At 36.3% G+C, this 25864-nt stretch overlaps 1 protein-coding gene across 1 annotated transcript; it reads left to right on the top strand.

Annotated features, from left to right (window-relative positions):
- Nucleotides 1–2035: 2035 nt before the first annotated feature.
- On the top strand, nt 2036–25622 carry adgrf3b (adhesion G protein-coupled receptor F3b). Its single transcript, XM_020918828.2, has 18 exons — nt 2036–2081; nt 4396–4454; nt 4532–4559; nt 4981–5136; nt 9953–10105; nt 10614–10675; nt 10747–10805; nt 12001–12125; nt 15541–15771; nt 18393–18632; nt 19383–19523; nt 20194–20393; nt 21167–21352; nt 22357–23673; nt 24365–24406; nt 24481–24510; nt 24626–24697; nt 24850–25622. Exons 2-17 carry the CDS (start codon nt 4401–4403, stop codon nt 24689–24691), a joined length of 3090 nt encoding a protein of 1029 aa, XP_020774487.2. The 5' UTR covers nt 2036–2081; nt 4396–4400; the 3' UTR covers nt 24692–24697; nt 24850–25622.
- The last annotated feature ends 242 nt before the right edge of the window (nt 25623–25864 follow it).

Raw genomic sequence — 25864 nt, forward strand, 5'->3', positions numbered from 1 at the left:
TTAAAGTAGTAAGAGCACACCCAGTATGATGTCACTGCAAATATCCATACCTTATTTACATGAATGAAGAGATCCATCTGCGTATACACCTACACACACACGCGCGCGCACACACACACACACACACACACACACACACACACACACACACATGCACACATATTCAGTAATACAATACAACAGGAACATCATGTGTCCTCCATGTTTGACAATAGTATTTTGGTAGCTTCTCCTGATGTGGGCGATTGGCCATTGGAAACATGTATCATTTTGTTTTGAATTAGTTATTGCTATGGCGACCATCCTGACCATCCTATAAGCAGATACTTCCACATTGGATTATCTAAAGTCATTTGATTTTCCTTATTTTCATTTTTATTATTTAAAATCTCCATTTGTACAATCTTTGCTAATACAACAGTAATAATAATGTGATAATTACTCCTATCTCAAAAATTTATTAAAAGTCTGGTAAATATTATTTTTGGAACAAGAATGATTACAGAGTTGTTCAAAGTGTTGATGTCTTTTTTGCCATTGCAGTTTTTTTCCATTTCGCACAAATCAGCGAGTCACTGAAATAAGAAAATGTCCACAAAGCAGATGCAAAACCTCTTGGTCTTGGTTGACTTTGCTAATCAAATTGGTTACAAAAGATGGAAGGATAAGTTGGCTCTGTAAACAAGTTTACTCAGATACTTTATAATTGAAACTTGTGCTGATTTAACTGTCTGACTGACTTAACAGACAATCTGTTTTTTCTGAATTTTCTGTCTCGTTTTTATTTCCAATTCTAAAGGTACAGAGCAAGACTTTTATAGTTGAGGATATCACCTGTTTGTCTCCATAAAAAGTTATTGCTTTAGCTGGAATGTTTCACAGTATGATATTAAACTTTGCATGGAGGCAAGAATTCATTGATTTTGAATGACTTTGCAGTGACAGCAGGCTGGGGGTGTTCTACGTGTTTATGTAGAGTGAAATCAATTCATCAGTTACTGTGGTGACACAATTCAAACATTAGCAAACAAGGCCATCAGCTGCAAAGAATCAATAGGTGAACTGTATGTTTTTCAAGATATTTGAGAGCCATAAAACACCAATAATAAAAAAAAAAAATGATTTAATGTCAATGGGACATTCAAGGCAAAGCAATAACATCTTTAAGGAGGCAAACAGATGGCGTATTCTCCACCGTAAAACTACACAAAACAAAGCAAACAAAAGTATGACACAACCTAATCTAACCACAACCCTGACATGGGTAGAACATGCAAACTTTAGCCATAATGAACAAAATAGTGTACAGTGGTATTTATTCTTTACAAATGTGTTTGAACACAATATATTTTAGTAATAATTATTAATATTATATTTAAGTAACTCTAAAATAATAAATCATCCATAGTTAAGTTGTGGTTAACCTCACAACTGCATTTTGTCCCAACACAATCCTATGAGAAATTTTAGTAATTCTGAAGTAAATATTTTGTTTCTCACTTAACAGAACAAGTAGTACATAAGAGTTGAAAAGGTTGACAGAGGGTTTTTTGTTTGTTTGGTTGTTTGTTTGTTTGGTTGGTTGTTTTTTTAGGATTTAAGCAACACTTTTTCAGTGCAATGCAATAATCAAACCCAGGGCCTAGGCCCCATCTGACCTTGAGTCAAGGCCTGGACCTTCTTGTTTAAGGCGAGAGTAGCTACTCAGCTACCATGGCATTGCAACTTTACAGTAATGTGAAACCTGACAGCCCTTTTAATCCTTCCATTAAAACCACTGTCACTTATGTAATGAGGGGAGTCCACAAGACATAGTCTGGAAGTGAACTCGACCTCCTGAAGGAGATGCAGGATTTGGTAAACAAATGTTCATGGAAAGTTGAAAGCTCAGAGCCACAGATCTGGAGGCATACTGATATGTCCTGAATGCAAATATACCTTGTATGGCTAAACAGAGACACTCACACACACATGAACACAGCATCAGACAGGCTTACATCTCCTCCTGAGCAGCAGACGGGTGCATTTTAGGTGAATCTACACTACATGCCTCTAGTTTCTCTGCTGAGCTAATATTACAGGTAAGATTTTTATCTTGTAACCTTTAATATTTATTTTCATCTAATTTTGTACACGACTTGTAACAAAAGTTGAATACATGTAACTTACTGAAGAGTCTTTGGCTGTTTACATCTGTGACAAAATTAACTTTGAATGGAACTTTTTTAATTCTTTTGATCTGCTTATAAGGCAAACTGTGATTCTTAAACAGTAACTGTTTTGACCGTCAACATATCTATTGTCAATGATGAATTGAACAAGTATTTTTTTTATCTTGGATCAATAAAGTCTAAAGCCAGAATCTAAACTGAACCGAGTTTCAACTAGGAATTTAAAATAGCTTACTTCAGAATAGTGTTAAGACTTATCACAGAATAGTGATAAGTCCTTTCATTGTTCTTGCTGAAATATTTTCTTTTCATATCTCTGGAGACAAAAATACATCATTACAAAAACCAGTGCCTTCATTTCATTCTTTTTTAATGCACACAGATAATCAGTTATCTCACTGAATTGTAATGTTCATTCATAACACATTTGGAAACATATGGACATATGTTATATAACTTTTTGAAAACTTTTTCCTATTCATAAAATATAATATTTGTTTTTGATTGTTAATTGCTATGACAACAGACCTGATTTCTAATCATTCTGAGACCACCGGATATCAACACATCCAAAACTATTTCCTTACTAATCCAGTAGTTAAAGCAGTATTATGAAATAAAAATAAACTGGTTAGTTTAATCCAAGCCACAGCAGCTTGACTCTGTTAGAAAAGCAGAAGAAAACCACCAGGCCCCTTCGTGTTGCCTGTGTACATGCAAATCATGCAAACAAGCTCCCGCTTAGAGGAGATAAGCATCATGCAATGTAAATAATGAAACCCATTGAAAAAGTTGTTCATTCTTATTATCTTTGCTAATATGACCTCTGCATTTGACCTGTCCTAGATTCTCTTTCTGAGCCAAGATGGGTACAAGAGGCAAACTAATAAACAGAGAAAATCCATTCAAATTCTTTTAAAGTTGGTATGGTTTATATGTATATAGCTCTTGGAAACATGCCAAAAGACCTTTGATCTTATAGGGAAGTGGATTTTTTTTTTTTTTTTTTTTTTTTTATTTAAATATATTTGCATTAATAACACACTTATTACTCATTTTATCTAGAACCCTTCAGTCACCTTATTTTTACCTTTGTTTTGTAATTCTTGAATTGCATGTAATTTTGTATCCATCAGTTATCACATTCTGGGTTACTTTCTAGTTCCGTTTTAGAAGTTTAAGGTGTATAAAGATTAATGCGGATTGGATTTCACCCATCCTTCACAGTATCCATATTGGCCATGAATGCTTTAGCTGGAGGGTTTTATCTGTTGTGCAGATTTTTGTTGATGACACAGCCAGAACATGCTAACTCAACACAGAAAGGACCTGGGAATCAAACTGGGGACCGTCTTGTTGTGAAGCAAAAGTGCTTGTCCTGATTTGGTCCTGGATAAACCCTAAAAGAATATAAAGGATAGCTTATGCTATAGTCCTTTAAGTTAGAGAATTCTAGATTGGGTCAAATCACGGTACAGTGATAATGAAATGAGTCTCGTGCCAACAGAGACAGATTATCCTGTCTAATTAATGAAAATCACAGTCCTGCCTCAGGCCTGTTTCCTGTACATTTGGATAAGAATTATCTGGTAATGGCTTTGGTGTACTTTAGTGACTTCGATTTTTTTTCTGAACTCCTTGTTACTATATAATGGCGCGTAAAGATATGTTGTCTGTAAGTATATTGTGGTGGTTTTGTGTTGTATTAATTCTAAAGTAGTGCTGTGTTGTGAACATGAAAATTAATGTTTAAAAAATATGTTCATGGATTTAGCCACAAAGTCAAATGATTAAGTTCAATATTTATTTATTTAGTTAGTTCATTTTTATTTTTTAAGTTTTTTTTGTTTTTTTTTGGTAATTAATAAGAAATACCGCCTCGTGACCCCATCTGGTGTACGATCATTTGCATGCCATTAATGGTAGCTACTTTAAGTTATGTGAGTAGACAATATTTTGCTGCATCACTTTCTTTTTCTAAAACACATGATTTGTTAAGCTTTCATACATTATTTTCCAACCAAAAAAGGGTGCTGTGACAAAAAAGGTTGAGAAATACAGTTTTATTTCATTATGACCAGACTGTACAGTTGTTCAGATGCAGTAATGTCTAGAGCTAGAGATCCCAAAGCAATGAATTACATGCTTTACTGAAGTAACCCAAAAGACAGTACTGTTATACACAATACTGCAGTTTTTAATATGCTATGTTTGTCTGTCACAGGAACAATGTGGGCCAAAGGATACATATTTCTCATTGGGGCTTGTTACTTCTATTCAGAGGTAAAACTATAATCATGATTTTGATTAATTTGTTCTAAATATGTATTGACTTTTGTTTGTTTGTTTGTTTGTGACAGATCCTAAGCTCGCAACATGCTTCAGCAGGTAAGTTCATGTTTTGTAGCTACTGTGTCGCAGAGTGGTTGTTCATGTTTAGTATAATAATATTTTCAAAAGCCAAATGCATTTTACTGCTATTCTATCCAGGGGAGTTGACAGAAGCCACAAAGGGGTCTGTTGTCCCGGGACCCTCTTCTTGTTAATTTATATTTGAGGGGGGCCCATGTGAGGCTACTTGCCCCGGGACCCCCAAATGTCCATCCCTTCTTGATAAAATCCATTATATATTATTGTCACTGATAATACCTGTAGAAGACGGTAACAAAGAGAAGTAGAAAAAACTTTCATCAAGTTTTTGAAATGGAGACATCTGTATTTGTTATTGTACTATTCATATGCATTGTTTTCTGTGGATCAAATACAGCTATGTGAATTTTTCTGTATTCTTACTGCTGTTTACTCTTAGAGGACATTTACCTGGCGGAGTTGATGGTGGAGAGTAATGTCACTTTGGAGGTGACTACCATTTTGGAGATCCTAAAAAACATCACTACCATCACTGTGATAGACTCGGCTCAAAATTCACATGAAGTGACCTTCATCGACACTGAGAGCGTGGCAGGTGGGACAATATAACACAATCACATGTACAAGCATACTGCAGCTTCATTTCAAGTCATCATAAAAGTGTTTTGACTGCTTAAAGAGCCCACATTGCACTATTTTCTGATCTCTAGAGTTGTGTTTTGTTTCATTCACACATGTTTAACAAGAAAAACCCTGCCTATTTAGTTTTTAGAGTTTTTCTCTCAAACCAAAAACACTCTGTCCCACCTTGTGATGTCATGCGGTAATACAGGAAGTGCTCTAATGTGGTTTTAAACTTCATACACCTTCACTAGAATCATTTGGATGATTTTAGCCCTGGAATTGCCAATCTCTGCTGAACTAAAGGTAAGAGTGAGATGCTAAATTGAAAACTACTACTGTGATATCACAAGGTGGAACGGAGCATTTTGAGGTTTGGAAATGTAGACAGACTAATAATAAAGGATTATTCAAACATGTGAATGAAACAGAACACAACTCCTTAAAGCTCCCAAGACTCTGCCACTTAACTGATGTAAAATTACGATGAAGACTTACTTTATATGGGTACTATCTCACCAACCCAAGTAATAATTCACAAAATATATCAATCTGTCATGGACTTTAAAGGTGTATTCACATGTCCATTTTGGATTTAGTCCAGTTTGAGACCAAATGTAGACTCAGTTTGTCCTCTTCTAGTCCTGGTCTAATCCAGATTTAGTTTTGGGTTTAGTTTCAAGTAATCCTAATTCTGATGTGGTAATTGCACAAGTGTGAACCTTAACAATTTTAAAGGTGCACTATGTAACTTTTCTGATGGAGGGATGTGGGCTGTTTGTTTCCATGAAGATGTTATAGCTACGCCTAGAATGCCCCACAGTATGGCATTAAGTTTATCTCCATGGAGAGGCAGATTAGAGGTCACATCTCTAGAGGCGGTCGCGCTCACAGTAAAAATGTATGTTGTAATATCATACTGTAACATTCCAGGCAAAGTAATGACATCTCCATGGAGACAAACAGGTAGCACACCCTCCTTCAAAAAAGCATAGTGAACCTTTTATATAATACTTTCTTTTTTCAAGCAATCATTTCTGCTAGTGGAGCAAGAACGTCTGCATATCGGATAAACCTAACATTTATTCTTAATGATTCTCCACATTATTATAATTTCTTATTCTATTTAATTGTAAAAGGACAGTACATATTAGAAAACTGGATGATATATGCAGGTTGATGTCAAATAATGTACAGGATAGAGAAATTTACAGCAACAGTCACACAAAAGTACATGTAACACTAGCACACTCACTATACACTCACCATACATACAATTCATTTCAAACAGTCCATTTTAAGTTAATATAATAATGTCATTTGTTTAAACATGGTGATATATTTGGCCATCAGTTTTGAGAGCTCTCGTAAATGGGCAGTCACCAAATCTGACCTGCTCAAGCAAGCAAAAGAGAGTAAATGCCAATACACCTGAATTTTCATTTACTTAACTAGCCTATTTCTTCAAGCTTTACTATTAGAACAAACCAAACTGATAGCAGTGTTAAAAGGCCTGGAGAAGCATACAGACTGTCAGATTCAAGATGTAAAATCAAACAAAAACAGGCGTCACATGCAAAGTGAAAACAAAGTAAAAATGGAAATGGGACGAGATCAGATGGGCCCAGTGTGTTTAAAAAAAGCTCAGATACAGAGAATATATTTACATGAACTCTGTGGTTAAATGTGGTTATTTAACTAGAATGTCTGTTCTTTATTTTTACTTTACTTTTTAAACACTTTTAAGAACAAGGTTTACAAGTGCTGTCAGCAAAGAACAAGAATAGAAAAAGCATTCAAAAACAGACAGTGAGTCAGACAGTCAGACAGTGAAAAATAGGATCAAACGATTCATTTAATAAATAATAAATAAATAAATAAATAAATAAATAAATAATAAATTCAAAAGTAGTTAAAGGAAGGCCAAGCAATAAAATGAGTTTTAAACGTGCACTGCATAACATTTCTTGTGGAGGGTCCGCTACCTGCCTGTCTCCATGGAAATGTTATTGCTTTGTCTAGAATGTTCCATCATATAAATTAAGCCTGTTAATCACAAAGGAGACAAGCAGGTTGCAGCACTATGCTATATTCCAGTTCAGATCTGTGGAGAGTCGCTCCTAGTCTGATTCATCAGCCGGTTTCATTTTGTAGAAACTTCAAACCTCACAGCATTAGAATTTGTTCACTGGACGGCAGGCGGGTACTTTTTTTTATTTAACCAATCTTTGCTATTTGGTCATGACGGATGTAATGCGCCGCTAATGGGACTAACTGGTATATTAAACTTTTCCCAAATCCCGTAGGAAGAAGGGCAATAACGTTTTTCCCCCTGATAAAATTCACCAAACATTCTCTTTGTTTCAGTTTTAAATCCTCGATCTTGGGAATCGTTGCCAACACAGAATGTATGGCTCTTTGCTGATTGGCTGGTGCCTGGATTCACACTTCTGGTGTTCTTGCAAACTGTGTAGTGTATTCCGATTCCTGATTCCTGACCTAGTTGCTGGAGAGAAAAGAAATTGAGTGGAGGCACTAGGTGGCACCAGCTTGGCTAAGTCGCTCCAGTTCACAGAAGGAATCATTGTATTTTTGAGCAATAGAAAAACCCATAATGAATAAATACTTAATTGATATGTTTAATTAATTAATAGTATGGAACACTCCAGGCAAAGCAATAACATTTCCACTGAGACAAATAGGTACCAGACCCTCCATCAGAAAAGTTGCACAGTGCATCTTTAAAGAAGTGATTTAAAAGATGATACTGATGTTGCAAGCCTTAGCTTCTCGGGCAGATCATTCCAACAGTTTAAAATTCTGAAATCTACACTGCAAAAAGCAATGTCTAGCTAAGTTAAAATCACTTCAGTTAACATTTTACTTTATTTGAGTGGATTCAACCTGACAAGTAAAATGATCTACCAATGGAATAATGGTGTTTTTCTTAAAGGTGCATTGTGTTACTTTTCTAGTGGAGGGTCACCTGCTTGTTTCTATGGATATGTATTTGCTCTTCCTGGTGTATGTATAGTATGACCTTAATTACAGGTGATTTTATAGCTCAAAAATACCTAGAAAAACAGGCATTCTGACTGTGGGCGGGGTTGCCTCTCCACAGATCTGACCTGTAACTCGGTCTGGTTTGGTCTCCATGGTTTAATACCATACTGTGAAACATTCCAGACAAAACAATAACATAATGGAGAAAAACATTTGATGGACACTCCACCAGAAAAGCTGCCCTTTTAATTCAAGCAACATTAGATTTTATTTCTTATTTTTAAGTGCAAAGAGTTATTGTTTTTTTATCTTAAGTGTAGCAAGATGTATTTTCATATTTCAAGTACAAAACATTTCACTGGTAGATCTTTTTACTTGTCAGCTGACATTTACTCAAATCATCTAATCATTCTAAAATGCACAGGTAACTAGAGAAGGGAAACTAAAACTGGGGTGGTGTGTTGATGTCTGTTAAAATCAGTGAAAAGATGAGCTGCTGTGTTCTGAATCAGATGCAGAGACAGGAGAGACATATTGAGCCCGAAAACATTGTTACAACTTTCATATTAAAAAATACTAAGATTTTGTGTTTAAAAATTACATTATCATTATTGTCTAAAAAGTGATGAACCTCATCCATAGTATCATAGTAAATTCAATCTGAAAATGTATTATAGGACAACACTTACTGAGGTTGTTATACCAAATCAACAGTATATTACGCGAAATTGACTCTTGTGAGCTTTAAGCCATGTTATGATGTTGTTAACTCATCAAAAACATACGCGCAGTTGTGTTTTGTTTCATTCACACTTTTGAGTAACCCTTACTTCTTATTATATCTGTATAAATCTATTATAGCTCTATCTCCAAAGCTCAAAATGCTTTGTTCCACCTTGTGACGTCATGTAGTGGTAATTTTCAACTTAACAGCTACCTTTTACATTTAATTCAATGGAAATTACCAATAGATATTCAATAGATATTATTATTCTGGGCTGAAATTATCCAAATAATTCTAGTGAACATGTATGGAGTTTAAAAACACAGTGGAGCAGAGGTGGGACAAAGTCATTTTTTTGCAAGTCTCAAGTAAGTCTGAAGTCTTTGACCTCAAGTCCAAGTCAAGTCCCAAGTCAGATACAGGCAAGTAAAAGTCAAGTCCAAGTCAAGTCCAAGTTGTCTGATATGAGCTTCAAGTCATTTCAAGTCTTTAAACCAAAGTACCAAATATAGCTTAGATTTTTGCAATTTATATGACTTTTAAACTAAATTGTACTTAAAAAAAAAATCATATGAGTATTTATAGAGTATATAAGAGTTGCTGAAATGTAAATTTTTCCTTTTTAAATGTTTTGACAAGATCTTAGTGTGAATCATTATGCTTAGAATTGAAAGAATTCATATTTAAAAGTGCTTCTCAAGTCACAGGCCTCAAGTCTGAGTCAAGTCCCAAGTCACTGACCTTCAACTCCAAGTCGAGTCCTAAGTCTTAGTCCATTTTATCAAATAAAGTCTCAAGTCCTAAAAATAGTGACTCAAGTCTGACTCAAGTCCGAGTCACGACTTGCAAGTCCCCACCTATGCAATGGAGCACTTCCTGTATTACATAAGGTGGTGTGATTTTGTTTGTGAGAAGAACTCAGCCCAAATATGCAGGGTTTGTGTTAAATATGTGTGAATGAGACAAAACATAATCCCGGATATGTTTTTGATGAGGAAAAAATATCAGATTAATCAGAAAATAGCATAATATGGCGCCTTTAACTTCTCATTATATCTTTCAGAATGCCTGATTGTTGGAGTGGAGACCTCTTGTAACTGTTCCACTGGATATATCTGGAGCAACGAGGTGTGTTACAACTATAACTGCTGTCGTGAGACCACCTGTTACCAGAATGTGTCCTACATCAGCCCCCTCTGCATCCCCAAAATACCAGGTAAGTATCAGACAGTTATTAGAGCTTTAATGTGCCTATGACAGGTAAGACTACTCATTTTAAGAAAACACACTTAAGGTCATTATATTTAAGATTTAGCAAAAGACAATTATTCTTTTCCCACTTTGGCCATTTTTAGGTTTAAAATGGTACTTCTTGGTTGGAAATTATGACATCACACTAGGGAATTAGAAAAAAATGTGTTTATTCAGTTATCAGAAAAATGTGTTTCTTGTGTGTAAATTGTGTTGAACAGTTAGATAGAAGTCTTCCACTGCAACGCCATCAATATAAAACTCTCTAAAACAGGAGTCTCCACTTCCTCAAATTTTCATATTTTTCAACTGTCCTTAACAAATTACTTCCTGATTGGTATAAAATTATAATTTATATTTACCACAGGTGCTTTTCCAACCAAATTTAGAGAATGATCAAAATCTGTCATACACACTTTAATCTATTACCAATAACAAATGAATACTGATTTCTATGGTCTTATCTGTTGCAGTTTACGTCAACGGCTCGGTGACGATGAACACGCGTGCTTGGGTTACCGCAGATGAAACCATAGTAAGACCCCTCACCCTGAATGTAAATCGACTGTACTGTTCATACTCACATCTGCTCTCACTTTTCCCAAGGCTAAAACTGAATTTGAAAAATTGAATGGCTTTGAGTCAATGAACTTTACAGGACTGAGGTAAAGACACATTTATTTAAGTATTTATTTCATTTTTACAACACATAAAAAATGATATGGTTTAAAGGTGCCACAATGTAACTTTTCTGGTGGAGGGTACACCACCTACTTGTGTCAGTGGAGATGCTTTGGTGCTGAAATTGTCCTTCTCTGTGAAAGTAAGTAGGTGAAGCCACCAGGCCAAGTTACAGGTCAGATCTGTGGAAATATGACCCATCTCACAGGAAGAATGCATGTTTTAGCAATAATAAATGTCTAGGTTTAATGTCAAATTTCAGGTAAAATAATAACATCTCTATCATAGACCATATATGAGTGGACATAGCTAATGCACTAGCCACCACATGCCAAATAAGAAGTTTGCCAGGAGGCTCTTCCAGCTATTTCTGACCCTGGCTCCAATTGACTTACATTTGGATCTTGTCGCCCCTCTCTCTGTAACTGCTGCAGTGAGCATCGTCATTTTGGTCTTAAAATGTTCATATTAACCTACTCTACATGATCCTGATTTTTTTTTTTTTTTTTGGCAATTTTGTCCATCAAAAAAATCCTATTCATAACATAGAGTCTGGCTCCAGATTCGCTCCTGTAACCGTTACCATCGCAAGCCTCATTTAGGTGGCATTGAACGCTATGGGTGACACTTGCTTAGTCCACTTCTTTTATACAGTCTATGATCTCCATGGAGGCAAGCAAGTGGTAGATCCTGAATCATAAAGGTTACATAGTGCACCTTTTAGGCTATGTCCACATGACAAAAGCTCCTGGATTTTTATTTATTTTATTTTTTTTGCGAGTTGAAACAAAATTGCATCCACACACGTGTCGGATCAATAAATATTCACATCCAGATGACAACGGAGCACTGAGTGAAAATGATGTAACACATTTGCCACACTTGTATGTGGCACTGTAAATAATGATAATAATATTTTAAAACTCATATCTCATAACAGTTTTTTAAACTTTAAGGTAATTTATGTATCCCAGAAATATAGTTGTTGTGTTTTGCAAAAGTTAAACATAAGTTTTCATTTTTAGCCATAAGGTTTGGATGAAAATTATTAGAATAACTTGGTCTCAAAAGCCAACAGTTTGATTACCCAAATTACGAATACAAACTTCACCGTTTTGACCTACGTAAACATATTGTCATGTGGATAGGCACTAAAAGTAATGCCTCTATGATTCTCAGCTTATCTGGTATGCTGGTCGAGTTTGAAGTTGGACTCAGTGTTAAATTTGCTACATCCCGACTACAGACCATCATTAATGAGCTGCAGACCATCCTGGCAGCATACATACGTGTGGACACTACTGGTCAGTCCATCCATTTGTTTCTTTATTTAATATATATGCCTGCATGTTGTCTTCATTACAGTATATGGTACACAGTACATGTTGTTTGTTTTGTTTTCTTTTTGTAGTCAAATTTATTTCCGGAAATACCAGTTTTTGTTCTGTACATTATTGGATCAAAATCAACTGCCTGGCACTAACCCACATAGCTGATTAAAGTGGGCGGGATTAGCAGTTCAAGCTAAAACATGCTCCTGACTCATGGTTCAAAATCAGTTACAGGCCTTTTAATCCATGGGTTTCAGAAAGATGAGAAATTAGCCTATTTAAAACTAAAAATGATACCTTTTGAAATACGTCGTATAATATATATATATATATATATATATATATATATATATACGTATATATATATATATATATATATATATATATATATATATATATATATATATATATATATATATATATAATTTTTTTTTCCATAATATCTTCCAAAGGTAGTGGCATAATTCAATCACAAAGCCATGATTGTTGTCACTTGAAAGTACTCTTGTGAGCTTTCATGTTAAACCATGTTGAAAGAACAAAAATGTGGCTGTTTGCTGCAGGTGTTCCAATCAGTAGGAGCAAATAGAGGGTGCTCTTGGAAAAAAGGATCAAGACTCAAGACACAACGGGTTCCAGGCACTCCAAAACAGTAGAAAAAGTTAACACATCGCACGAGGAAAAATATAATTAAAAGGCCTTTATTTGAATGGCCAAAGCCAACATGTTTCGACCTTAACTGGTCTTCAAGCCCTGATGAAGACCAGTTAAGGTCGAAACATGTTGGCTTTGGCCATTCAAATAAAGGCCTTTTGTTATATATTTCCTCGTGCGATGTGTTAACTTTTTCTACTGTTTTGGAGTGCCTGGAACCCGTTGTGTCTTGAGTTATGTTATAATGTTGTTGTCTCATCAAAAATGTATGTGGAGTTTTTGTTTTGTTTCATTCACTCATGTTTGAGTAACCCTTTATTATTAGTCGCTCAAAATGCTCTGCTCCACTTTGTGATGTCATGAAGTGGTAGTTTTCAAGTTAACACCTACTTTTGTTCAGTAGAGATTGGCAATTCTAGATTTGAAATAGTTCAAATGATTCTAGTGAAGAGCATTTCCTCTATTACCAGATGACATCACAAGGTGGAACAGACAACAAAATACAACTATGGCTACGTTCAGACAGCACGGCTTAACGCTCAATTCGGATTTTTTTGTGAAATCCGATGTTTTTGTGAGGTCGTTCACATTTCCAATTAAATGCGACTTGTATGTGACTCCAGTGTGAACTTTAAACAGTCCAAAAGTGTCCCGCATGTGAACTGGAGGACACGATGACGTCAACCGCAGTGAGCGTGCTCTGTGTTAATGGAAGTTGTCCAAATATGGATGCAAGCATTGAGCACCTGGTGATTTTAAAGTTTCTCTCATACCGGAGCCAGAACATGTACAACTTACTTGTTTAAGGAGGAGATTGAGAAGGAGAAGGATGAGGTTTTTGGTCATGGCATTTTGTGGGGCAGTGACAGAAAACATCCGTGGAAAGGAACGTGTGGATGCGCAGACGTAGCCAAGAGTGGTGAGTGACGATGTGCTTCGCTTCAGTGACACGGAGTTCATTAACAATTTTCGCCTACTTCAGCGCAGAATAGTGACGTTTGTGGCTTGTTGATAACGTGTAGGTCGGATGAATGCACTTTGGCCATTCAGACTGAAGTGGCATGTCCAAAGATCGGATATGTATCGGTTTTAGGAGCACATATCCAAGTGGACTGGGTCACATTTGAAAAAATCGGATCTCTGTTGTTCAGACTGTCATTAAAAGATCAGATACAGGTCACATAAGGCTAAAAAATCAAATTTGGGTCACTTCAGGCTGCAGTCTGAACGGCTACATTCAGACTGACAGTCTGAACGACACAGATCCGATTTTTTTCAAATGCGACCCAGGCCACTTGGATATGTGGTCCTAAAACCGACATATATCCGATCTTTTGACATGCGACTTCAGTCTGAACGGCTGACGTCATCGTGTCCTCCAGTGCACATGCGGGACACTTTTGGGCTGTTTAATGTTCACACTGTAGTTCACATACAAGTCGCATTTAATTGGAAACGTGAAGGACCTCACAAAAACATCAGATTTCACAAAAAAATCTGAATTGAGCATTAAACCCTGCAGTCTGAACGTAGTCTAAGAGGAAACAATAGGGTCTTGTGCGTCCTGTAAAGCCATATGTTTATATTGTAAGTCTGAGTGTGGATATAGATTTCAAAAACAGTGAATTGCTCATTGAGTGGCTTGTTGAGCTTTTATTCTGTTTTTTTTTTTGTTTTTTTATGTGAAACCAAAAGAGTGTTATTCAAGGCCTTCCATGCAAATTTGGCTTTAGCTTTCAATTATATTTGTGTTTTAGAAATTTTATTTGCAAATGAAGTTTCCACTCCACATGATTATCAGATAGGTTGTTTGAGTATTACTATTATTGGTGGTATTGTATTTTAGCATTTTATTATTTCAGTGCAAAAACAAACAACTCTGCTTACAGCATATTTCTTAATTATTTTCTAAATTTTTCATAGCAATATAGGTCACGTTAAATACTGTATACTACTTATATATTATATGTAATTATCATGCAATATATGAAAGCTGGGACAATATATTTTGGGGCTCAATATTTATCGTGTGTACATTTTCTGTGCAAAATGGGGAGCCTTTTAATGACTGTCTTTCAAAAATGTTTTTTATGTCTCTATAGCAATATATCACACTTCAAAATAAGTTTTCGTGACAGGCCTAGACTTTTAGTGTATTTTCTGACTCAGAAGTTACGCAGTGGGGCTTTACCATAACATGCCTGCTCATATCAAGATGTAAAAGAAGGTTTAGCCATTATTTGATGTGTTGATAAAAAATGCTTCATAGGGCCCATATTATGCTTTTTTCTGATCAATATTATAATATTTCCTAATCAAAAACATACCTGGAGTTGTGTTTGTTTCATTCACACATGTTTAAAACAGAGTTCTTCTTTCAAACTGAAAACATGTGGTAATACAAGAAGTGCTACATTCTGTTTTTAAACTCCATACACCTTTACTAAAATCATGTGGATAATTTCATCCCAGGAATTTCCCATCTCTCCTGAACAAAAGGAAAACAAGGGTAGCTGTTAACTTGAAAATTACCACTTCATGACATCACAAAGTGGAACAGAGCATTATTGTAGACAGACTAATAACCCAAGATTATTCAAACATGTATGAATGAAACAAAACACAACTCCAGATGTGTTTTTGTTGAGCTATCAGCATTATAACATGACTTAAAGCTCACAAGAATCCATTTTGTGTAATGTATGACCTCTAACTGTGTGTCATTGTCAAACAGGCCTGGTGACTATTGAATCCCCTCAGTATAAAGTGTGCTACCAGTCAAGTCCAATCCTGAAATGCACTTTTGATGAGATGACAGACAAAGCCGGCTGGAACATGAGCACCACGTACGAACGCTTTGAGCTGAACAATGGCAGTGTGGTGATGCTGGACCATGCTTGTAAGAACCTGGCCAACCCCTCGTGTGTGGCAGTCACCCTGAAGGCAGTGACGGGCGTCTGGGAAGGCAAGTGCACAGATGGGTACCACTTTATTGATACTTTGCAGCTGATGTCATCAATGTAACCTGCAGGTGTGATGCTAACTGTAAGCACTGCTCTGTTAGAACTTGTGTTATTCAAGTTAGACTTAATCTGAATTTTATTTTACTCAATATGACCAGATAGAACTGTCAACAAGTAAGATTATTTGTTTATTTTGCTTATTTGTGGATAAATACGTTTTTCTCATGTCAAATTACAATCACAAGCTAGCTGGCACCTTTATACTGAAATCAAACACCTAAACAGGACCATGAACTCTCGTATTGATCAAAGGCTCCTGAAAATGTTTTGTTCCAATCCATTTTTTCTTGAGTTTTCAGACAATCTTAAAATCTGTCTTTGTGTTTGCTATTATGTATATTCATTATGTCACCATGGTAACTGGTGAATATGATTCCCCCAATATATGCATCATGAATCTCAGACTTCCAGTCATTGCACAATGCATATTGGGAAGGAGCTTCTGAAAAAGTGAGCATCAAACCGCCATGTTTGTTTTCCCAGTGGGATGTGTCTATTGACAAAGCCAATCTTTTCTAGTTTTTTGAACCATGTCGCTTTTGTTTCTGGTTTTGATATTGTCATATTTTAGTTCTGAGATTTAGTTTTAGTACATCGTAACTGTGTGGTTGTTGGATGTCCTAACAGCAGAAAACGGCTCGAGATATGGGCTTCGGAAGTTTGCAGACTCCATAAATGCAAAAGGGAATCAGATCTGTGTGACTGCAAAACTCCATTCTAACTGTTTCCCTTCCCAACAGAATTGAAAAATAGTGAAAGGTGAAGACGATGGTCAGGATTGTTACACAGGAGGGACAAAAAAGGAAACCTTTGACTGCCTAAATCATCCCGAGTTTGCAGAGAACATTTTGTATGTGGAGCACCATCAAAGCGGGATCCAGTTTGTTAAGCAAGAGGTGCAGAAGACAAACAGACTAAGCTCGCACTTTCTTGTTCTTGTGGCTAGACATCATCACGTCTTGGTTGCTTTGCAGTGGACGGCATTTCTTGGCAAACAGCTGGTGCCTTTCGCTTTGGCATTGACTTTTTAAATTCGTAACCAAGGTGGAGCGAGGTATCGGGGATTTGCTTTGATGGCTCCACATACAAAATGTTCGCTGCAAACTCGAGATGATATAGGCAGTCAAAGGTTACCTTGTTCATCTTTCCAGTGTATCAATACTGCCCATCATCTTCACCTTTCACTATTTTTTAATTCTGTTAGGAAGGAAAACAGTTTGAACAGAGGTTTGCAGTCACACAGATCTGACTCCCTTTTGCAGTTATGAAGTTCACAAACACATTTCTCGAGCCGTTTTCCGCTGTTAGGAGCAACCAGACAATTACGATGTCCGAATCCCATAACTAAAATATGACAATATCAGAACTAGAAACAAAAGCGATATGATTCAAAAGACTTGAAAAGATCGGCTTTGACAATAGACAAACATGGCGGTTTGATGCTCACTTTTTCGGAAACTCCTTCCCAGTATGCATTGCGCAATGACCGGAAGTCTGAGATTCGAGATGCATGTATAGAGATGCATGTAGAACACCCCCAGTATGAGGTCACTGCAAAGTATCAATAATAACTGCACTTTAATTAGCCTCAATAAAGCCTGGACAATGACTTAATTCACAATTACTAAATACTTTGGCTACTCAGGCTTAGTATAAGGGGTTAGGGTATGAACTGAGTTGTTACTAAGCCTGTTCATTCATAATATACCATTTCTTCATTATAAATGAAGTCTTTGTTCAGTGCTATTTTTATGTTAACATTTGTATTATTTGTAAATACCTTTGTTTTTATTATCTTGTTTTGTTTTTTTTATTCACAGTATGCACACAATTCTTGCGATCTGCACAATTTATTAAGAGCTGCTTTGACAAAATGCCGAAAAATCTATCAGATGCAAAATGAACTACAACAATAGGCTTGAATTTAGATTAATTGTTACATTTTTATTCGTATTTCTTTATATATTAACAGTGAGAGTGAAAGAGGTATGATACAGTATGATAGCTATGATATAGTTCTTCCATCAAACTACGTACCATTAAAGGGCCCATATTACACTATTTTCTGATCTGTTATAATGTGGTTTTCTCATTAAAAACATTTGTGTTTTATTTCATTCACACATTTTTCACTCATAAATCCTGCATACAGAAAGCACTCTGTCTCACCTTGTGATGTCACGTGGTAATACAGGGCGTGCACTGTGGTTTTAAACTCCACTCTCCTTCACTAGAATCATTTGGATCATTCATTTCAGCCCTGGAATTGCCAATTTCTACTGAACTAAAGGTAAAAGGTAGCTGTTAACTTGAGAGCCATCTCTTCATGACACCACAAGGTGGAACGGAGCATTTTAAGCTTTGGAGATGTCAACAGACTAATAATGCAGGATTATTCCAACATGTGAGAATGAAACAAAACACATCTCTGGATATGTTTTTGAGGAGGTGACAGCATTCTAACATGGCTTAAAGCTCACAGGAGTCAATTATGTGTAATATAGGACCTTTAAATAAATAAATTAATGTATAAAATAACTGTATGTAACTGTTCACTTTGCAGGGACCTATGAATGCGGATTTACCAAGGGCTCAGTGCGTCACACAGCCAAAGCTTACCTGAGCGTGGCCAGACTCCCAGACTCCATCTTACTCACCACAAACCCCATCACAGGAGACTGCTCAAACAAGGCAGAGACAGACTCTATTAATGTGAATGTCACTGCCACCGTACTGAAGACAAACAATACTTACGACTTCACCTGGAAATACAACACAAATGGGGCAAAGGTCCAACCTGTAGGTAAGTTGTGCTGTTTTATTCATCTCATTTCAACCATCCAGCTTTGTCTCTACAGAAGTCACAATGTTAATATTTCAATTCAGTTCTCATACTAAATAAAAGCCCTGAGATTAAAATGGTATAATTACATTAGATTACAAAATAGATGTAATCTTCAACTAGTAATAGCATTTTCTTTAAAAGGTGCTTTGTATAACTTCTAATGCAGATGGTCACCACTTCCTTGTCTCCATAGAGATTTAATTTCTTTGCCTGGAATGTTCCACTCTAGGGCATTTAACATATATCCCTTGAATTTGCTCAATTACAGGTGTTTTATAGCATGAATTCTTAACATGTGCTTCTTGCTTCTCCATAAATATGAGTGTTACCCTGTGTCCATTGTAATTACCAAGTTTATTTCCATACTGTAGAATAATCAATGCAAAACAGTAACATCTCCATGGAGACAAGCAGATGGCAGACCATAAACGAGAAAATTTACACAGTGCACCTTGAATACTACTACTACTAGGGTTGTATACTTTATATACAGATATGGATATCATTCTAAAACTGAAAGCTTAAATGTATTATTTTTTCCAGTATGAACATGTGTTCAAACTAATTTATAGTTTTGATACTGGCTTTAGTGTTGTAGTATATACTATTTTGAGAACCCTACTCCTCAGTTATTCTCGTTTATTGTACAGGAAATGTCAAATATATTAAATAATCCAAAACTTTAAGAATTAATTCTTTGTGTTTCAGATGTAGACAAAAACTCCAAATATACTTTCATCATAAAGATCCTCTGTACGCCGGTTTCGAACGCACAAACTGTCACTGTGACTTTTAAAAATGACATCAACCAAACAAAGTCAGCCACAGTGACTATCCCTGTCATCTACGGTAAGCAAGCCCTCTACATGCTTATGTGTTTGTGTCATAGTGATCGTCAAATTACAGTTAAGTCATGTTAGATCAAGGACTAAATTAATATACAGTAATGAAAAGACCCATATTAAAGAGCCCACATTACGCTATTTTCTGATTTATGTTTTCATGTTGATTCCTCATCAAAACCATATGAGGAGTTGTGTTTTGTTTCATTCACACATGTTTGACACACAAACCCTGCATATTTAGGCTGTGTTCTTCCTCAAACAGAAAACACTCTGTTCCACCTTGTGATGTCATGTGGTAATACAGGAAGTGCTCCACTGTATTGTTAAACTCCATACATGTTCACTACAATCATTTTGATCATTTCAGCCTTGGAATTGCCAATCTCAACTGAACTAAAGGTAAAAGGGAGCTTTTACTTTGAAAACTATAACTACATAACATCACAAGGTGGAACATCATTTTGAAGCATTTTGAGCTTTGTAGATGTAGACAGACTAATAATACAGTGTCACTTAAACATGTGTGAATGAAACAAAACAACTCGTATTATTTTGAGGTAACAACACTATAACACACTTAAAGCTCATGAGAGTCAATTTTGTTTAATATAGGAACTTTAAAAAATGCTACACATAATTTTAAGTTCTCTGTCATATTGTATTGTGTTTTCTAGGTGGGGCAAAGTTTTGTAAAAATGAAACAGTAGATGGAGTCTTTTGGCCCAAGACACCAGCAGGGGACACAGCAGTAAATAACACTTGCTCAGCAGGCAGAGTGGGCTTCAAGACGCGCACCTGTATGGGCACAATGTGGGATACAGTTTTTGACTCCTGTGTCAACCAGGAGCTCAACAAAATCTCCAATGCAGCAGACGTGAGGGTTCTTCTAGATTCCTAAACCAGTATTACTCAACCTTTTTTTTTGGTGGGGGTCCATCACCTGCTTGTTATATGTGGTTTTATACCTCAAAAATACAGGCATTCAGAATGTGAGTGGGGTTGCCTCACCACAGACCTGACCTTTAACTTGGTGTGGTTTTAGAAAGGTTTAATACCATACTGTGAAACATTCCAGACAAAGCAATAACATCTCCATGCAGAAAAGTATTTGACAGACCCTAAAGTGCAAGATCCTAAAGTTGCAAGTTAGACAATGCACCTTTAAGACACAGAACACCACCCACTAAAATATTACCTAATGACATAATTTCGAAACCTGGTTCTTTCTATTTGGTGGTGATGATTTCAGAATTTGCTCGGGAAGCTCTTAAGGCACTTAAAGCTGCACTGTGTAACATTTCTTGTGGAGGGTCCGCTATCCGCTTGTGTCCATGGAGATGTAATGGCTTTGTCTAGAATGTTCCATGGTAGAAAACTATAGGCTTCATTACAGGTCAGATATGTGGAGAGTTAAACTGATCCACAGAGAGAATTATTATAATTTGGAGCAATAGAAACATCTGTACTGAATACATTTTGGATAGATATGTTTATGTCATACCATAGAACATTCCAGGCAAGCCAATAACATCTCCATGGAGAAAAGCTGGTGATGGACCCAGCAGAAAAGTTTCACCCTTATAAGTCTTAAGCCATGTATGTACCTCAGTGTGAATGCAGGATGATTTTTCTTTCTCACTTTTCCAGAGTTTTCTGAAAGGCTTGGGTGCAACAGAAGATGTCGCTCTGGACATATTCAGTGGTCTTGACAACAACACATTATCTAGTGGTGGAGATGGAGACAACATAGCAGACCTCTCAGCATCCATTAATGTGATGGACATGATGGCACAGGCATCCAAAAATATTCCCTTGGGAGAGAAAGTCCTCCCTGTAAGAAGTTGTTCTTTATTTAGTATACACAGTACACCTGCAACACGTCTTACACTAAGAGAGTCCCATTTAAAGATGCTGTACCTGACCTTTACTGTCTTAAAACATGAAAAATTGAATTTGCTATTTTTAAACAGTTTGTAGTGGTCCAAAGTAATTACTCAGTTACCTTATGCATTCTGAAGCTTAACACACACCCTGATTCACAACAATAAAGACAATACATTGCATTCTACATAATTAGATGCAGACAGCACACATCAGACTTATTTGACCACAAGAGCTGCTTATATAGAATATATCTGTGTTGGGACAAGACAAATTTGGTATGAGGGGGAAAAATGGGTACAAATATAATATGCTCTCAATATCAAGGGCTTGGAGTGTCCTTGATAAAGGCCCTATATTACAAAAAAAATTACTGTTGTGAGAGTTAAGTCATGTCATACTGCTGTTACTTCATCAAAAACATACCTGGAGTTGTGTTTTGTTTCATTCACACATGTTTGAGTAATCCTTTCTTATTAGTCTACATCTCTAAAGCTTAAAATGCTCAGCTCCACCTTGTGATGTCAAGTAGGGATAGTTTCCAAGATAGGTTCCTTTTACCTTTAGTTCAGTAGAGACTGGCAGTAGTAGGGCTGAAATGATTCTAGTGAAGGTGTGTGGAGTTTAAATACACAATGATGCACTTCCTGTATTACCACATGCGTGTTTTCTGTTTGAGAGAAGCACTTAGCCTAAATATGCAGGTTTGTGTGTTAAACATGTGTGAATAAAACAAAACACAACTCCAGGTATGTTTTTGATGAGGAAACATTATTACATAGATTAAAAAAATTGCATAATATGGGCCCTTTAAGGATCAACAACAGGCTTTGACATATGAAGAGTATGGACAGTTGTGAAATAGCTGGGATAATATTGCAGATAGCTTTAGTTTAAAAAAAAAGAAAAAAAAAAAGGCATTGTAATCTGATATGCATCTTTATGTTCTATTCCAGTCTTTTGTCAATGCTGCTAGCAACATGTTGAACAAGACCTGGACTAAAGTTAATACCAGCCTTCTCCACAACATGTCTGCCAATTACCTTCAATCTTTGGAGGGGCTGGTGCAAAATATTGGTGTGAACATGTCAAACAACAATACCGACTACAACACGCCCAACTTGGATCTGAAATACTGCATGGGAGACGACTGCAGCGTTAACGTTTTTGGAGTCAACGTCAACCTGAACAAGTCCAGCGGTATTATGAAAACAGTTGCCGTTAAAAATCTTATGCATAAACTGAAAAACACCTATAAGAAGTCGTCCGTCACCGAGCTTTTGGTATCAACCACTCTGGAAAACAACAGCGACTCCAGCATTCAAATCAAAATGGCTTTCACTGCAACTCCTGGCGAAAACCAAGTACCATATTGCGTTTTCTGGGACACCAAGATGAAAGATTGGGATGATATGGGGTGCAAAGTAGTCAGCGAGGGTAACAAAAGCGGCGTGTTTTGCGAGTGTTCTCATCTTACATCGTTTTCCGTGCTGATGGCTCGTGGTGATGTCTCGAATCCTATTCTTGATGTGATAACCTATGTGGGACTGGCAGTATCCATCGTATCTCTTATCATCTTCCTCATCATCGAGTATTTGGTGTGGTCCGCCGTGGTTAAAACTAAATTATCTCACTACCGGCATACTTGCATGGTTAATATCGCGTTCTTCTTATTGCTCGCGGACATATGCTTCCTTGCCTCGGTCGATCCGCCAGGTCTGTCCGACGATATGTGTCTGGTCTTGACCATTTGCAAGCACCTTTTCTTCACGGTTAAATTTTGCTGGATGTTGTGTCTAAGCGCCATGCTCGTCCACCAGCTAATCTTCGTCTTCAATCCTCTTCGGAAAAAAGTCTTCATGTTCTTTTCCAGCCTCGTTGGCTACATGTTCCCTATTGTAATGGTGGGATCCAGTTACATTTACTACAGGTACACTGGCAAGCCCTACCATAACAAGGACACGTGCTGGCTGACCTATGAGCGCCTCCTAGTGGGCTCTTTGCACGCTTTTCTTCTGCCCATTGGAACCATTCTCCTGTCCAATATCTTCTCCATGGGTGTTGTGATCGTGACCCTGCTCAAGTCTTCCAAAAATGACAGCAGCAAAGCAGATGAGAAGGACACAGCCAAAAGCATCATTAAAGTCATACTAGTGCTGGCTCCAGTGTTCGGTGTGACATGGTCCATTGGTTTCTGTCTGGTCGTGTTCAATACATCCAACCCTGCCTATCCCTTTTTCAACTACACCTTCACCATCGTCAATTCCTTCCAGGTAGGTTAATCATAAGTGCTTTGGTTGTTCTTGTCTGTAGAGGCCAATTTGCCCTGTGCAAATAGCCTCTACTGGTTGAAGGTGTACAAAGACTTCTGTACATCTTCAACCAGATATCTGCACAGAGCAAACTGGCCTTTAATGTCCTTCAATGCACATTTGAATAGTTTTTTGTGGACAAATTATGCTTCAAGACGACCCATAATGCAGCTCAGCCTTATATGGAAATTAGTGGCTGTCTACTGGGTTATGTCAAAATGCAAAATAATGTCTAATGATTGACTTCAACTGCTGTGAAAAGGTGGTTTGTGTAACTTTTCTGGTGGAGGATATGTGACCTGCTTGTCTCCATGGAGATGCCATAGTATCCGTGGAATGTTTCACAGTACTGTATTAAACAAATCTATCTACAGGGAGACAAGGAGGTAATACCATAAAGTCAAGTTTAGATTAGTGGAGAGGCATCTCTTCACACAGTAAGAATGCATGTTTTTAAAATGCAATAAACTACAGTTATAATTTATTATATACTACAGTTAAGTGTTTAAGTGTAAGCGCCATGGAGAAAAGCAGGAAACCAGAAAAACATCACCTGAAAAGTTATATACTGCACCTTTAAACAATGAATAGAGACACTTATGTAAAGTAATAATTCATAATAAAAAAAAGTACTATTCTTTCTTATGTTCAGGGCCTTTTTGTATTGTTTACCGGGTTCTTGTCAGAGAAGAAGGTATGTGGCTTTCCTAGATATACTGTCAAATTTGAAAATTTGAATAATTATTAATTTTAAACATCCTATTTTAGGTCAAAGATGAGCTGACTAGGATTGTGTTTGTAAGTCCCCTCATATTTCTATAAATAATATTTCATATTTTAATTGAAAATACTGTAATACAACACAATTAAATACTAATAAATACACATTAAGTGCCTATCTATCTCTTCTCAGGGCAAAGGGGGCTCAAGTGACAGCACCAAGAATCTCACCTCCACCATGTACACAAAGGACAAGTGAGATCAGGTCAGTACTCTTACCAACCCCAGAGTCGAGCCTACACAATGTTATGCGCACAGCTTGAGCATTTCATTTCACAGACAGTTAAATGTTAAATGTCATGTTAATTGATATAGCTTTAAAATAACAAGACTCAATATGTTGATTATATCCTGCAGACTGAGAAGGAGGAAAAGAGAAGCAACAAAACTCAAGTGACCCCAGCAGTGATTCTAGCAATAACAAACAGTAGCAAACTTGTGATTCTGAAATTTATGTCTGAGACATAATAATTATTTGAGAATAATAATTTTTTAAAGCCCTTCTGCGGAATATTTCACCCAATACGACTTCAAAAAACTGCTCTTTTGGTTTAAGTCACAGTTTGACTTTATGTATTTTATTTATTATACTATATTTACATTATTATTCTAGTAGCATTGCATGTGTGTGTTTGCACATTAGGATCATGTTTGGTATTGTTGTTTTTTATCAGAGATGTGTGACAGTTTATAAGCTCCTGTACAGTAGGGGCACGTTACCCGAAATGTTCCGCAGTGTGGCTTTTACAGTTTATCTCCATGTTTAAGTTAACTGGTATTGCTCACAATTATCTTATTATTAAATGACAGTTATGGTCATTTAAGCTTTTAGAGTTAGATTCTGAGAGAAAAAATGACATCCTTACAGACACTATAGACACTACACAGACAGCTATAGAAGGTTCATTAAAAGTTGGAGAAGAGTGGGTTTAGAAGAAGCAATAATTTAAAACAAGTTGATGTAGTATCTGTAAGAGGTACATAGCTTAGAATGCTTGTTGAGTTGGTTTGACAAAGATAAAAATGTTTAATGTGAAAAGATAGTTAGTTTAAACTATATTTATTTATTTATTCTCCTATTTGTAGACAGATGACTGTATCTATATGTGCTGCTGTGTAAAACATGTTTATTATCTGTAATAAAAATGACTCAAGTTATCACTTCAGTTGTTTTTTTATTTGTTTTTTTTTTTTATTAATCATGAAAGTCTTGTGTAAGTTTTGAATTATATACTATATTAGAAGAAAGTCACTGGATGATTTTGATACTAGAAAATTACAAATAAGTTTTGTTTTGTTTTTTTATCACCAAGTAATTCATTTTCATTGAATTAAACACATTATATGTATAATGTATATATATTTTCATCTG

This window comes from Boleophthalmus pectinirostris, unplaced genomic scaffold (genome assembly GCF_026225935.1).
Source record: "Boleophthalmus pectinirostris isolate CB_2022bp ecotype Guang Dong unplaced genomic scaffold, ASM2622593v1 HiC_scaffold_13, whole genome shotgun sequence".
In the NCBI taxonomy this organism is placed as follows: Eukaryota; Metazoa; Chordata; class Actinopteri; order Gobiiformes; family Gobiidae; genus Boleophthalmus; species Boleophthalmus pectinirostris.